The sequence below is a fragment of the Hemibagrus wyckioides genome, linkage group LG09 (genome assembly GCF_019097595.1).
Source record: "Hemibagrus wyckioides isolate EC202008001 linkage group LG09, SWU_Hwy_1.0, whole genome shotgun sequence".
In the NCBI taxonomy this organism is placed as follows: Eukaryota; Metazoa; Chordata; class Actinopteri; order Siluriformes; family Bagridae; genus Hemibagrus; species Hemibagrus wyckioides.
Window position 1 is genome coordinate 7,961,598 of NC_080718.1, and position 17,266 is coordinate 7,978,863.

At 40.0% G+C, this 17,266-nt stretch overlaps 1 protein-coding gene across 1 annotated transcript in view; it reads left to right on the plus strand.

The window, feature by feature from the left end:
• The window catches only part of ush2a (Usher syndrome 2A (autosomal recessive, mild)), a 214,114-nt gene that overhangs the window by 176,564 nt on the left and 20,284 nt on the right, over positions 1 to 17,266 (plus strand). Inside the window, exons 57-61 of the mRNA XM_058398879.1 lie at positions 184 to 367; positions 3,274 to 3,431; positions 7,433 to 7,591; positions 7,821 to 7,983; positions 11,643 to 11,997. Coding sequence (XP_058254862.1) covers positions 184 to 367; positions 3,274 to 3,431; positions 7,433 to 7,591; positions 7,821 to 7,983; positions 11,643 to 11,997 — 1,019 coding nt within the window. The remainder of the gene's footprint in view (positions 1 to 183; positions 368 to 3,273; positions 3,432 to 7,432; positions 7,592 to 7,820; positions 7,984 to 11,642; positions 11,998 to 17,266) is intronic.

Here is a 17,266-nt window from a genome sequence, read left to right on the forward strand (position 1 = left end):
ACACATACACATCTTCCTGTCCAGCATGAAAGATATCTTTTATTAGCTGCCATTGCATTTTATTTTTTTGTATTTACATTTTATTTTTATTCAGTTGATTTCTAAGCAGGCATTTTCATTCCTTTCTCCCTTTCAGTTGAAAGAGCTAAAAGATTAACAGTACTGCTTTATTTTAACACGCAGGCATCTGGGCCATGCCCAGGCACATAGTGGTGAACAGCACGGCCGTAGAGCTCTATTGGTGTCAGCCATCCCGACCCAACGGCCTTCTCACACGCTACCGTCTTCTACGCGATGGAGAGAGTGTGTACACCAGTGGCCCACACGAGACCAAGCACACAGACACCAACCTGCAGCCTAACACCAGGTCCTGTCATGACTAACACACATCTTTAACACAGTATTAGCAGCTGATTATCAGGGGCTCCTAATCCTTCGTTTTTAATCCGCTTTAAGAATCTCCTCCTCACAAACGGAGAGCCACTCAAATACCAATATGGTCAAAAGTTTTCAGAAAACAATCGGGAAATGTGTGCCAATAAACAGCGCTATTGGCTTTGAAGGTATTCATCAGTCCAGTGCTGGTTACTGCGAGTCATACCTTATTGTGTACAGTTGCACAACTGAAATAGGATTAAATAATAATGGGATAAAAAAAGATTTTAATGGTACGTTCTGTTACCTTAATTAAAATGAAGTCATTTTATTTATTAATTATTCATTGACTTTTAAGAAATTGATTTCCTTTTTATTTATAACTGTAAACATTGTCGCAAAGCAGCTGTAGAGAAATCATGATTAAATGAAATTAAAATTTATACAATCTTTTACTAATATTGACTTTTTTGTATCAGTTCCTTTTGTTAATTTTGTTCTTATTGTCCTTACATTTTTGTTTTTTCCTTAAATTTGGACAATTTCACAACTATATATGCTTAAATGCAAAGGTGTTTGTTTATTTATTTATTTATTTATTTATTTATTTATTGTTCATGGGCCCAAATACAAATGTATGCGATTCAAATTTTTTTCATTTGTTTCTATCTTAAAAATTACAAACATGAGTAAATAAAAAATCCACACTCAAACTCCACATGTACCAACATTTCTCTCATTTTTTTGTATTTTGTTTATAATTAATATGAATAATTTACATTTAAATCTTCTCATCTGCCTGGGAAGAAAATTTTGAGCATTCAGAGGCGTAAAAATCTTGATTTTTCATTTATGTAAAAACACACACACACACACACACACACACACACATTGCCTGTATGCATTTGGATTGTATTGTTTATGCAATATAGTGAGTAAATATTTGAAAAGACAGGCTGTGTCCAATAAGCAGCTTAAGATACAATATAAATCTGTTTGTTTTCATTATGTTATCTATAGAGAGAGATGAGCTAATGCCCAGGTTGTCATTCAGAGCTTCACTAGCCAGTTTTCTTTTTTTTCTTTCCTTTTTTTTAAAAAAAATCCTGTCATTCCATGTTGACAGCACATACTTGACATGTCAAAACCATCAGTGAGCTCTGATTGGATGGTTTGTATAGGTCACTGTGTCAAACCCCTCCCCATCCTCCCCAACCTTTTCCGTCTTTGTTTAGATGGTCGCTTCAAAGAGGGCCGCGTCGAGGCATGACGTTTAATTTGCCGTAATTCCAGATGACCTGCCAAAAGGCATTCCCCTCTCTGCTCCTCGACCCTTTTCTTTTTCCTTTGTCCAATTTAGCTCAGTGAGCAACGGCACAATGGTGAGCGTTCACTTCATTATCCACCGAGGCTACAGTGAGACGTGGGAAGCGGCTAACCGGTGGGCCACGCTCATCGATTATTTATGACAGTGTTGATTAGCTGTCACATACCTCACCACAGTAGAAAGTCTGTCTGATGAGTGAAATATTAAGCCGACCCCCCTCCCCCCCTCGAAAGATCTGAGCAAACCTGATAGGAACATGCCGCTTCCTTTGATGCAGCTCGGTGCATTTGGCAATTATATCATACATCCATGCAAAGACTTGCACACGTACACTAGTATGTTTTTATTCCTACATAAGCCCGGATATAAAGCACTGCATGTCTGTGCCACTTAAATCTAATACGCAGACTCCCTGTCGACATATTGTATGTATTATTCCAAGATTTCTCCTGCTTGCTGAGTGTGTACATCACAACATGTTTGTACCACTTAAGACTTCTTACACATCTCTAACAAGACGTCTGGTGCTGGCTCAGCGTGAACGTGTGTAAAACGTGTCCGCTGGCAAATCTGCAGTGCTAATGCACTTTATTGGCAATGATGAGAGCAGTATATGATTTCTGATGGGCTTATTTTAAAAGGTAGTGCTGGAACAATAGTTAATGTGAAGGTATTAATGGCTGTGTACGGAGTTTATGGCAAATTAAAAGCCTCCAGTGTTCACCACGACCCCACGTCCGTCGCCGACGCAGACCTCTGCACTGACACATCTCACCGTTAAAAAGCTAAATCTATCTTGTGAAGTCATGCAGGTGTTGAAAGAGCTTTCCTCTTAGCGTTTTATAACCAAGCGGCGAGCGTTAACACACATTCATATGCACGTGTGTGGAAGTATCTATCAGGCCTCTGAAAGATCACTGTGGAGGCACTGATCAGCATTGCATTAACACTGTCATCTGTTTAATGGCATCACCCTTTATCGATCCACTGGGGAGCTTTAAGCTCTGCTGGTGAAGGGAAATTAACAGCAAGCCTTCCATTAAAGTATTTGAAGTATTTTGGGGCATATAAACATTCATAGGTGCATATTAGATTGTAAATACGTTTAGATTTTATTTAAGAAATTATTTCACAGAGGAGACATGCTGTTACTTATAAAGCCACGTATATGGGAAAATATGAGAATTCACAGCCTCATGCATTGTGAATAAAGCACACTTTTTGGTATTTTGTTAGCTTGGTATCTTTTGATATCTTGGGATATATTTAAATCTATTCTGCATTAATGCTGACTAAAAAAACAGGAACAAAATAATAGTGTTTTGCAGAGAAGTGTTGATTTTCATATTAAAAATGATTGCTGTTTTGGCTCCATGCAGGCTTGTGTGTGTGTGTGGGTGTGTGTGTGTGTGTGTGTTTGTGTGGTGAACTAGAGACATACAACACAGTTACCTGACAAATGTACTACATAAGAAATACACACACGTCTTTTGTATGAACTTGTTTTGTACGTTGATGATTTTTGCAAGTTATTTGAAGTCTATATTTCCTTCATGATTCTGCTTCTGCAGATACGTTTATGAGTTGGAGGCCAGCACCGATGCTGGTAGCAGTGTGAGCAGCCAGTACATCATCCAGACCCCAGTGTCCACCCCGGAGAAAATCCCTGCTCCGTATAACGTCAGCGTCTTGGGTCCACGCTCTGTCTTTGTCGCGTGGTCACTCCCAGGTAATGTTTTTTTTCACCCTAATGCGTGATGCACCTTCTGTATTTAGCAATCATTCAGCCATGATTTATCCACGCTTCGGCCAGAAAAGAGTGTCTGTGCGAGGAGAAGAAAATTTACGAGGAGCGTGGCGAGGATTGTTATGCGAGCCAGTCGTTTGCTGGACGTAGCAGAGAATCAATTAGCTCGACATTCAAACTCAAGTGGCGGATTTCCTAACATTAGTGTGATTTACTGAGGGGCTGTTTAAAGTTCCTGCTGCAGTTTATGTCTAAAGTCTTTTGCTTTACTTGGCTGATTTTTAGTTTTTTTTAGTCATTCCATTGTTGTTGTTTTTTGTAAATCTGCAGAGGGTTCCTCAAGAGATCTGTGAATGGCCTGGTATGATCTGAATGCCTATGTATAAAACTGTGTAGAAAAGAGCATTCAAACATTTTTGGTTCTACTTATGAAAAGGAAAATCTTTGTTGTAGAAGCAATTTCAGTTCAGGTTTTTGGAGCTCTTTCAGCTGACTGAAGGGTGGGAATTAGCATTAAATCTCTCTCTCTCTCTCTTATCTTTGCTCTTGAAGTCTCTCTCCCTCACTTTGACTCTCATTCTCTCTCACACATACAATCACACAATTTTTTCCTCCCTAATTCAACAAGCTTTGTTGGCATGACCATCTACCTGTATATGCTAAAGCACTACAGTGCGAAGAACAACTCTTATTAATGCATTAAATACATAGGACCGAGTTTCCATAAGGACATAGGACCATATACATGATAGAATATAAATGAATACCATTAAACATACAGAAGACAAACAGGGCTGTGTGTTATGGGTGGGTCAGTGTGTTTCTGTCCCTCAAGTTGTGGCAGGTGGATATGTGCTATCCAGCTAAAACGCAGCTCTCTCCCAACAGGATGGGCAGGAGGGAAAACTCATTGAAACTTTTTCACTCACTGTTAGAATGTGCAGCTCCACTGTGGTGTTGTTGCACTGTGTGTGCACACACTCTTCTCTGTAGGAAGCCATGATTTCTTACATTGTCCACCGTGTGCTTACCGAGTGTATACTTACATGATTGCCAGCATGATTCTATGTTGGTGTTCACTCACTGTTCTCAGCTGCAGTGTACTGTCGATTGATTTAGGGCCACTGCATTTTACTTTTGTGCTTGTGTTTGTTTGTTCCATATGGGTGATGTAGTTTTGTTTATGTAGTGTTATCATTTGTTGAGGTCTGATTGTTCTTGTGTGCAGCTGATCCTTGTGTAAAACCGTGTTTGTGTGTTAGTGAGCTGAAGTTCAGGAGCAGCCAGGTGAGGACTCTTGACAGTGCAGGTCCCTCTCACTCTCTCTCTCTCTCCCCCTCACTCGCTCTCTCCCCTCTCCCTCTCTCTCTCTCTCTCTCTCTCTCCCTCTCTCTCTCTCTCTCTCTCTCTCTCACTCTCTCTCTCTCTCTCTCTCTCTCATCCACCCACTCTTTCTCTTTCACTCACTCACTCACTCACTCACTCACTCTCTCTTTTACACACACTCTGTCTCTCTCAGACACTATATCACTCTCAATTTTTCACAGACTCTTTCACACACACTCTCACTCTGTCTTGCTTGCACACAGACACACACACATACACACACAGACACAGACACACACACTCCCATACTCACTCTCTCTCTCTCTCTCTCTCTGTCTCTCTCACTCTCTCCCTTTCAATCTGTCTCTCTCTCTCTCTCACACACACACACACACACACACTATATCACCTCAATCTTTTGCACAGGCTCTTTCACACACACTCTCTTGCACACTCAATTTTTCTTTCACATATGTTGTCTCTCTCTCTCTCTCTCTCTCTCTCCCTCCCTCTCTCTCATGTTCTTTTACTCTATCTCTTTCACACACTCTGTTTCACTGTCTGTGTCTCTTTCTGTCACACACCCCCACACACACTCTCACTATCTCCCTCTCTCACTCTCTAATGTGAAATGTTCTGTCCTTGTGACGGCCCTCAGTGATTCCTCTAATCTTTGCAGTGGCAGCCTGCAACCCACTGGCCTCCGCTGATCAATCAGCATGTGTTTGCCTTTGCAGGCAACGGTGGGCCCATCTGCAGGGTCCCGCTGAGCATTGTGGGGCTGCCAAGACTGAGCGTTCTCCCACCCAGAGAGCATGAACACAAACAAACAAGTGTGCGAACAAACAAACAACTGCCCCCCTTCTTCCTGAGTTCTCTCTCGCTTCATCCTCACTTCTGCAAGGCCCAACACAATCTCATTCCCATTCAAGCCCTGCACGCTCACACCTATTACACTGTCCACCTGCTGAGCGTGTGTATGTATGTCAGGAAGAGAAAGGGAGCGGGTATTTTTTTGGGAAGCTGTTCTTGCATGCGACTGTCTGTGTGAGTGTGTGTAAATATATATATATATATATATATATATATGTATATATATATATTCATGCATGCTACCTTCAAGCATTGTCTGCCGCAGATGGTCCATCTTTTGTTATTATTGTCTCATTAGGCCTCTTTCATATGAGAGGAACCTGTTCAGAAGCCTCAATTACACCCTAAAAGCCCTTAACTAGCCCCTGTGGCTGCTGAAAACATTTACATAGCCGGGCCCGTTTATCGACTTTACATTCCGAGAGGCAAAAAAAAAATCTATGGCTTTAAACTACAATCTCTCACGGTTGGTTAAGTCCAAATACCAAATCGGCCGTGGATTTGCAAGGCGCACCTGCATTTGACGTATCAGATTTGATGCCGCATTCCTTTTCCTTCCCTTTGTGCCATTATTTCTTATTAGAGTCTTATTCGTTGTGAAAGTGGGGGAAAACTCCAAAGTCCATGATTAGTTGTAAATAATAGAACTTAAGGACCTGTGCGATTGAACTTTCCTGGCAGGGGAGCGCTGATCAAAGCACTGTCTAATTTGAGCAGGGTTTGTGTCTCGGGCAAAAGACTACATCTGCTAAGGGAGGTGGCAATGAAGGAAGTTGAATAATTTAACTTTTTCATTTGTAAAGATAATCAGGCCGCTCGGAATACATTGCAGGCCTCATAAATGTTGAATAACCTATCAGCCTCTAGTTGCTGTAAATTATGAAAGGCACCAGTGATGGGAATATTAACAAAGCTCCAACACCAGGACCCTGGATCTCTGACTTCAAATGTGTCATGGCAGATTTTCAGAAGGGATGTGTGCGTGTGTGTGTGTGTGTGTGTGTGTGCGTGTGTGTGTGTGTGTGTGTGTAACAAAAAAAGAAATCATTGAGAGGAAACATGAACTTTGCACACAAAGACTTGCTGGTTTACAAGCAATACTGTCATTTAGCAAAAATCTCTGTACTTGCAAGCCTCATTTTTCTTTTTTCCACTCCCTTACCCAAATATACAGAGTTTTTCCTCAAAAACAAAAGCAGGCATTACCTGAGAAGTAACATTTTAGCTTCCAATATATATTTGTCTATTCCAATAAAAACCCAGAATGCTCTGAAATGACACTTTTGGTTTTCAGATTATTAAAAATAAAAACCTTAAGAAATAAAGTGTGCAGTCTTTTTATTTAGGTTTAGAAATGTCCTCCTAAATGGGGTGGGGTGCAAAATAAGACTTGAATCAGACTTATAGTAGGCAATTTATTGCTTATAGAAATAATTCAATTTAAATCCAGACAATTCCACTGCCATCCATGGTCCATGGCTGGGAGCCAAAGAAAACTAAATTGGTATTGCACTTTTTAAGGGAGTCATCTAGATGTGGGAATTAGAAAATGACCAGATTGAGAGAAAATATGGTTTAAAAAAATTAAAACTTGGATCCAGATCCACCCGTTATGTAATAATTTCCAAAATACTTTTTTATGGTTACAAAAAATAAAGTGAAGAGCATCAGTCTGTTGCACAGTAGACTGATAGAAATTAGAGTGGATGTGAAAATTATGTGACTAAGTCACGACTTCTAAAAAAATGTATCTTGCTTGACAATCCTTTTGTCTTGTGTTCTAGGTGTGTATAACTCTAGTCTTCCCCTGGACTACAGTGTCTTGCTGAATGCCGGTACAGAGCGACCCCTGTCTCGGTCAGCTGCTCCTGACCAGTTCCTGATGCTTGATGGACTAGACCCGTACACCACCTACGAAATAAGAGTTCAAGCCTGCCAAGCAGGTACTGTTGAGTTATTTATTCTGTGTAATAAATAACTTAGCAAGTGTTGTACAGTTTAGGCTTCTGATTAAGACTTCATAGTCTCTGTGTTTAAACACTTAAACACTTGAATATCTCTTTTATCTCATGTCTGTTGCATTTTTATTTGGGGTTTCTGTTCATGAGCATTGTGGAACGTCTAGTGTCTGTTTGTTATGCGAAAAAATGTGTGTGTGAAACCATGCTGTAGGTGGTTGTGGCGTCGGGGAAGGCATCTCTGTCCAGACAAATGAAGCAGCACCTAAGGCTCTGGATCCCCCTGAGCTCAGAGCAGCAGGAGCAGCGGTTATTGAAGTGCGCTGGAGTTCTCCACGCAAGCCCAATGGTTTGATCAAGGCATACTTCCTATACAGGTACCAACACACACACACACACACACACACACACCTTGGGTGTAAAAAGCAGTCGCTAATATGTAGTGGTGTATGACCCTGGATTTGTCCATTCTTCAACTCAGCAAGTCTGTAATCTTAGATCTATTCATAAGCTTATTTAATTTAACCACTCATTTATTTAGATCACTTATTTAGAAGCATTAAGCATCTACATTTTGGTGTTGGCTGAAAACTGACAACATGCAGTCTCTGTTGTTGTAGAGTATAGTAATCTGCATCATGGTTTGACCTGTTCTGTATTCTGAGATTGAACTGCCACTGTTTTAATTCTTGCCATTTCTTTTGCCTTTATACTTACTTTCTACCTCTTTTGTATTTTCCTGAGCAATTATAAAAATCCTTTCAGTAGTAATATTTAACTTTAATAAATAGTAGTAAAACATAACTTAGAAAAATTGTACTTTACTGTACATAGCTGTATGTATGGAGATAGGGCTTGTATTCAAAGTCTGATTCACTTAGTTTAGCTGCAGTCTGATAGAGTTTTTTTTTTTTTTTGATTGACGGGAAAAAAATTGACCATGAATACTTTATTTAAAAATAAGAAGTGCGCTCTGAAGGCTTAGGGCTGGGTTGAAGGCACAACAGTGTAGTGATGGAACATGATAAACAGTAATTATGTCATGACCTTGAGGTGAACAGGGCAAATCCACTTGGTCACACTTGTCAGCATCTACTCCAGCTGAGTGTGGAAGAGAAAACCACTATATGCAGAGCGCTTATATACGGATATCAAAGCTCCATCAGTGAGGCGCAGTCAGACAGAGTGCGATTGCTGCTGCATTTATGATGCGCTGTAAATGGAAGCTGACACGGCCCCGCTGACTCTGATTATTCCAGCAGTGCTAGAAAGAGTGATATGAAACAGGATGCCGCAATGCTGCGTGAGGAAGGAAGCTTACGTTGACATGGCACTATCACATCAAGCCTCAGAGACTTCTGACTCTTCTCTGTTTAGGGAGAATGGAGGACAGCTAACTCTGTACTCTGTAATTATGCTCTCTCTCTCTCTCTCTCTCTCTCTCTCTCTCTCTCTCACTCTCTCTCTCTCTCACACACACACACACACACACACAGAGAGCTTACATACTGTAAAAACAAAACTAAACACACTTTAAATCCTTTCATTAACATGCCGCCATTACCACTCAGTTTGTGAACCAGTAAAAGAGATTACCAGTAAAAGAGATACCAGTAAAAGAGATAATTAGAAAAGTTCTGTTTGTGTATAATATGTAATAAATACAAAACATGCTAAGACCGTGCAGTTACACAAGCATAATGTGGTGGTGGTGGTGTGATACGTTCTAAAATGGTTACCTAAAGTTGACGAAGTAGACTTTTTTATATAACAGTATGGCTGTGTTATTCTGCTATATCATAGCAATCTGTTAAGGATTATGATGTTTAATTCATTAATGGAGGACAGATTCCACTTTTTTGCAGTTAGTTACATTATTTACAGTTAGTTCCAGTTATCACCTGCATTATAAACATCCATTTCTTCAATAATTTATCTTGTATTCTCTCTCCTAAAGTTTGGCCATGCTGAGGACCATGCTCAACTGTTATTTTTCACCACTAGGTGGTGGAGGCATTATGTTTTCAGAATGTCCATCCATGTATCCGTCTGTGAGTTGATCCTTCTGACGTAGGGTTTATTTGGTATTATCACAGAAACCAGCAGGTGTACTGATTAGATTGTGGAACTGATCCAAATAAGGTCAAGGTCAGGGCAAGGTCAAATGTCTAAAATATTTTTTCTTAATTGCTTGCTTCCTGTTAATGAAATGTTCAGGAACTCAAGGCAAGTTTACTGGCCATCACAGATTTTTGCCATCAGTTTCATTTGTGCGTCTGCCCACATATCCGTTTATTTATATGCCTATTTGAGTATCTCATTAGCGGGATACCTCAATAATTTATTAATATTTTGTAGTGGTTTCACTAAAAACATCATCACTTACTCTATTTTTATGTGCCATCTGTTTATAAAATGTGCAATATGCGTATATTTTGTTGATTAAAACTGAAAGTTGGTTGAAAAATTCATATTTAGTTTTTTTAGTTAAGGATTTTGCTCGCAGTGTTATAGAATTATACATGGTTTTTACACACACACACACACATATATATATGTATATACTCATAATATCCATAATAGAGATTTGCAAAGTTTGCAGGTCACTCTGAAATCGTTTTTCTATCGTCCTCTCCTTCCTTTTCGTCTCCTCTCCTCTCATCTCCCCACGGGTGGATGATATTGCAAGAGCTTTCATCAAGGGCAGCATGGCATGTTGACCAATGTCATCCATACGCGAGGTCACACCAGCCTAAGCCGGGATAAGTCCTGAAGAAATATCATTAGCATACCCGCAGAGGTGCAAGCGCTTAGAACACATGAGGCCGGATTTGTTTTGAGCCGTGATTTGGGCTCGGATAAATGCGGAAGAATGCAATACACCCGCTTATGGAGGAGCCAGAGAATCCACTGTTGGCTTTAAAAAGACTTGTCATGTTGTGGTCCCCGTTTAAGGTGATACCAGAGATCAACATTACATCAAATTCAGATCCATTCTGTTTATCTAGTGTTGACTTTGTCCTGTCTCCTTATCAATCTGATGTTTGTCCTTCACACACACACACGTGAGTTACAAATCAAGAGAAAATGGCGAGTTTTGCAAGGATAGTTATTATCTTTGTGTGTCTGTGCGTGTGTATGCGTCAGGCCTCTGTTCCCCGCAGCATGCTGCAGTTTAGAGGCACGGCGTGTGGCTTTTCTCCCCCCTGCTCATCACTGTTTGTCTTTATTTGAATGTGGTGGTCGGATTAGGGAGTGTTGGGCCGAGTGGGGCCAGCAGGGGCCACATTAAAGGAGCCTGTATGTCATTTTCTGCAGCAGCATGGAGGCACTGGCTTTAATGTAGCTGAATTAACGAGGTTTGCCCTGTGTGGAGCACAGCATCCTGCCTTTCTCCTCCTTCATTTGCCTCTCTGCCTTCCATATCCTCTCTGTGCCCTGTTCTCATTTCCTCTGATTCTCTCTGTGAAGTGGCAGCTTCCTGAATTGGCATTTAAGTTGGTCTATTATTTTCTGATAGTAGTATATAGCAGTGTTCCAGTGGGGGTTATTAACAGATTGTTTAAGAGCTTGTTTAAGAATCTTTAGAAAAACAGCTTGTCTTGTTCAGATAATGTTACAGTACATATAATAACTCACATTTCAGCTTAGAGAGTGGCTAAAGGGTGTTGTATAAAACTGTAATTTCCATATTTGATTTATAAGAAAAGAAAAACAACACATTCTGCTTTTTTGTTTTTTAAGCCTTCACCTTTGGTCATGTGACAGACAAGTGCAAATGATTGTATAGCTCACGGTTTCTGGGTGGAAATAGCGACACTTTTCACAACTGATAAATTACACAATAAAGAACAAAAGCAAAATGCACACTTAGCAATAACACAATACAGACAATTATTGTTTCAATAAATGAAAATATTTTATTCAGAGCATATCAGAGCAAATATAAGAGCATATCTACCAATAAAATAAGATTTCTTTAAGCTCATATATACGCATTGTGTGTAAATATGATTGGTCTTCCTTTATCTTGCAGACGGCTGAGAGGAACCCTAGAGGAACTCCTGGTCTTTATCTGGTCTGATGGTCCTCTGGAGTTTATTGATGCTTCAGACAACCTCAAGCCATTCACTCAGTATGAGTACAGAGTCACTGCCCACAACTCTCAGGGCTCTGCCTCCAGCTCTTGGAGCTCCATCCTTACTCTGGAGGCTGAGCCAGAGGATATGGATTTGCCCACAGCATGGCCCACAGGTGCTTACTCCATCTTCCTAAACTGGACACAGCCCAGTAACCCTAATGGTGTCATCTCCAAGTACAAAGTGGTATACAAACAACAGCTCAGAGATCCCACACTCAGCTCCAGCAGCATTACAGCTCTCACAGTACCGGTAGGTCCTCTTCCTCATCAAGATGTCTCTTAACTGCTGTGGTTTTCACACTGGTTTTCACACTGGTCCAAATCCATGTGCAATTATTTACAGTGTCCCCCGGTTTCAGACTCACTTTTATTCTATCAAACCCCCCCATGCAGTTGTGTTTATTTTATAACACAACTTTTTTTTTTTTTGGTTTATTATTTTGGTGCTATTGTGTGCAGTCTAACCTCTTCTGTGTCCTGCAATGTTCCCCTGCCACTAACCTCTTCTGTGTCCTGCAATGTTCCCCTGCCCCCTTCCACAACACATGTGTGTTGTGGAAACTTACAATGTCACAACAAGCGCAGGTTACTTCCTGGACAAGCACAGGCCCGAGTTCGAGTTTGCATTCACATTCATGGAAATCAGTGCACAGTTCCACTGCAACCGAACTCAAACCACCTCCTAGGTTCTGTACCACGGTGTGCTTCCCGGTCCACATGACAGCTTTCCCATTTACCGATTATTCATCCTGCTGTTTCAGACTAAACTGCCAGTGTGAAAACCTCCTTGATGTTCTTTTTTTTTCTTATTTTCTGTTGAATATTACGCTTCAACCAACAATAGAAACCCAGAACCTCAAGAGAGAGCAGAGATCATTTTAAATATAATTAAAATGAAAACTGATTTAAAGATTAGGTGTATATTTCAGAATATTAACTTGTATTTACCATACAGATCAGTAACTGTGACTCAAGTCACATTATTTATACTTTTTGTTACTTGAATTTAGTGATTTCAGGAACAATTTTGATTTAAATGTAGGCCTTGGTGTTTGTGTTGGAGATTAATACCAACCCTCTTTTCTTCTCTTTCTGTTCAGTGGCTTTTATTTCTTTTTTATTTTATTTTATTTTTTTGAAAATTTAATAAACAAAGTATCATTATTTATGAAGATTTAATATACTGTTATTAGTTTGCTGCTGATCTTTTTTTTTTTTGTTTGTTTGTTTTTCCACAGAAAGCTTACATAATGTTTATTAATCATTCAAAAATCATTGAATTGGTTTTATAAAAATGCCTTTTTTTTATTCTATGCTTTCATCTAATTCTTATTGATTTTATTTTTGTATTTTTCTTTGCATGCCAGAGGTTGGATAGCCTTTAGTAATCTTTTATTAAATGCAGTAAGATTCACAAGGAGCAAAGTAAATGGAGCATTTTTAAGGTGGCCATAAATGCTGCCACTGTTAAGCTGTGTAATCACTGTATGGCTAATACTCATTTATAAAAGTAAATTTCATAATTAGTTTTTAAGCATGCTGGAACTCAAACTCCACCTTTTTAGGTTTATTGCATCCTGACTTGTAATGCATCTGGTTACTGAAGCCATAAACAGCTTTCTATGATAGAAGAATTACCCCAAGATGGGAGTGACAAATTACATACATGTTTAAAGGTTGTATATATGTTTTTGTAAGAGAGAAAAAAAAGACTCTTTTGTATGCTCTTAGCACTGCAACGGGACCAGCTTTTACTGCTGACCTTTCTTTGTTGGTAATAAATTATATCAAATGTAAATGGTGCCATTTAAACTGATTCATTTGAATTAAACTTTGGTCACAATCATTTATCAGTGACTTTTCCCTCCCATCTCAAAGGAAGCAAAGGCAACACATACTGTTTTTTTTGAGGAGATTTTCTTATTCAATTTGTGTGCCATGTGCACATGTGTGTGATGAGTTTGTACAAATCCAGTTCTCACATCTGCTCTGTCTGTGTCTTTATGCCTAATGCCTATTATCTCTTCCACCTCTTGCTTTAAACCTTGTTCCATGAGATGTCTGTTGTTCGGATTAAACAGACAGACTGGGTTCTGTATGCTTAATGTTGCAGCAAAAAAAATCTTTTTAGTCCAAATAGAATAAAACATAACACCATATATTCATAATGAATCTCTTGCATTAACGAATTTTTGCTTAAAACCTAATCTAATGATAGCTCACACCTATCAGGCTAGCCTAGGTGTAGTCCATGACAATCTAGTTTCCCCATCTCTACGAATGTATAAACCAAATTTGACATGAGACTCAAAACACCGTAATGAGGGGAAGAAATCCACGTCCCACTGAGAATCTCCACTTCCCCCACCAGGCTTCAGAGAAATGCCTGCTCGATACAGAAATTAATTATTTGGGTAGCAATTAATGAACGTCATGTGAGCTAAGCCTTTTATCAGTGCCCCTCTATCCTTCTATGGGAATAATTTACAGTTGCAGTTGCTATTCTCTTGGCAGCCCTTTCTGGTTTCTTCATGACCTCCAGAAGTCGGCATTCGTTTGAGTGGTGGGCAAATGTGTGACATCAGGTAGTTTGCTGTTAATCAGCACATAATTAATTTTCTCCGCTGTCCTTAGCCCTCTTGAGTTATGACCCTGACCTGATAATGGGTGCTGCTGATTTATCATCTTGTGTTTTGTAATGTTTTTCTGTTCATTTTTTTTCAGCATAACTTGGAACAAAAAGAAATTAAATCTCTTATAGTTTTTAACAGTTTCTTCAACTTTCAATGAACTGTCCTTGAATCAGACTCAGGCTTGTTTTTATTGTTTCGCTGTCTGCTGGATACGGAATTGAATATTCATAGCATTCATTTGTAATAGAAGATTAAAAGGTCAGGTTGCTGCTGTTTGCTTAACATAACTTACATTTGTGCAGTTTTCATTAACTTTTAGTACACCACTCCGAATTTTATGTCTGTTTGATGTGCAAAAATATGTACATACTTGGCTCACTAAACATATCTTTTCACTGCACTATCTAATGAAATGCATGAAGTGGCTAAGAGTCACAAATGTTAAGGTGTTCAGTTGAAAAGCATTCAAGTGATTAAATATTAGTAATGATCCCGGAAAAAAAAGTTTACGGAACAAATTTTCTGCTTATTTTTCAGCAAAAATAATCTCTAGTAGAATAAATGTGTTATTAACAGTTTCATATTTTTTATTGCTTAAGAATTTTTCAAGCATTAAATGCTGTCTGAGTTAGCAGCTTTTCCATGCCTCTCTCTCGAAGCCGCCTCTTGCTCACGTGCCACCTGCTATACCGGGAAATTGGAGTGTGGTTATTAGCAGAGTTTCTCAGGGCTACATTTATAATCCATTGATCCAGCTGGATCTTTTTTGGACACAAGCTTTGTGCTAGATCAGCTGTCCAGCCTGCTGTGTCAATACTTGGCCTGCAGTAGGGTGTCATATTGATTTTGCTGTAACCAACTGTTGCATGGCTACAGGTTGATCCTCTCTCATGGAGTTAACATGTTTTTTTTAACGATTAAGTGAAACAAGCATTCTGGGAGAAAACTGATGTATTACTCAATCCTTCTTGTCCATTTCTTTTGCAGTGATGGATTTGAAGCCTGAAAGGATAAATCTAATTTGTGTGTCTTTTTTTTTTTTTTTTTTTTTAATGGTTTTTAAGAAGATTCTCCTCCCACAGACACAGAATGGTCTTGAGTTGAACAGGCAGGGAGCAGAGCAGATGGTGTAATGTTCCATAATGCCTCTTTGTAATGTTCGGTGGCACCAGAGCATCAGGAGGAGACGTGTGGCATTCTCCAGTCTGTGCAGGCCTATCCAATACCTCACTCTCTGCTTTTGTGTGTGCGTGTTGAAGTTAGAGATGGGGTGGGGGGATGCTATTGATCCCTGGCTGTGCTGTGTGCTGTAGCCAGTGCCAGAGAGGCTGATTAATGGGCACGTCACAGCGGCAGGACTGAATGAGGCTACGGAGCGCAGGCGGTCCTAACCGCCAAAAACCTGCCTCCCTCGCCATGTGTGCAGACGCCCCTCATTACCAAACACTTATCAAAGCTACACGAGAGAGAAAGTGAGAGTGTGGCTTATCCAGTGTCAAAACTCCTCTTTCCGCTTTCTTGCCACCTGCCCCCCCACAACATTGTCTACAACCCTTTTCAATCTCTTGCACCTCTTTCACATTCACTGTAACTACTTTTACTGTTCTTGGGGTATAGTTCTTTTCTTGTGTGCCGTTTTCTTTTTACCTGTCTCTCTACACTGTCTTCATTTTTCTCTATACTCCCTGCTTCTCTCACTCTCGTGCTCTCTCTTTCGCTTCATCTTCCTCCCTTCAGTTTCCCTGCCACCCGCACACCCCCCCTTTATTCTTTCCAGATGTTGCGCTGCAGCCCCACGAGGTTCCCAGCGATGGGAGATGTATTAATACATCCTATTGATTAGATCAGGACCCCTGACAGTCATTTGCCGCGATACCATCTGGCCGCTGTTCCAACGCCTTCACCCAAACAGGACGTGACACCTTATTAATCTCACCGGTGCACCGCAGACACTTTGCCTTTTTTGCGCACAGAAGCTCAACTCTGTCGGAGAGGCAGGAGGACCTGAAGGGTGCAAGAAATTAAGGTTATTACACAAATTGAGCCATATGGTCCAAATATTTCAGAGCTGAAATTTACTAGGCAATAAAAATTGCTCCTGCCTTCCTAATGGTGTAAATTGCAGTTTAACCATGGCTCTAATGATGTCCTTCTGCTGCCTGTAACCACTCTAACATGAAGGACATTGTTTAAAAAATGCACAGGAAAAAAAGGGGGGGGGGTTTGTTGAAACGGCAACAGCATGTTTACAATCTGTTAGTGTATCATTAAGAAGAGAGCAAAGAGTGTATAGACAAGATGAGCAAGCGCTGGACCATGTCTTTTTTTATTTTTTTTTTTATTTTTTTTTTTGGGTAGGCAAGATGTGCACTTGGAGACGATCTGAGTGGAATTCTGAGCAGCTAGTTCGGGGCTACGCAAACATGGCTGCTCATTAACTAATAGGATGAATGCTGTAAAGGGCCCTGTTCAATAACACTTTGCTTTATGGGTTGTAGTGAGACTCACTGCTTTATTAAACAAAGACAGCTGTTGTAGTACAATAGACGTTGACAACATGCATCTTTTTATAGATGTGGATTTATTTTGTTTGGGTTTCATCTCTGTTTTTTCTGAATAAGTTGACAAGCCATGTGGTTGTTGAAGCTAAATGCAAACAAACATCTATCTTTGAAGCACCCCATATACACTTTTGTAGTGTTTTGTATTAAACCACAGATGCCACCATTGTGGTCAAGATTTTATGCATCGTACATTCACAGTGATCTTCAACTGAAAAGTGCACACACACACACACACACACACACACATACACACACACACACAGTGTAACTGCGTCTACACTTGAAAGCAGCCATGCCCTTCAACTGTGATGGCAGCCTTCAT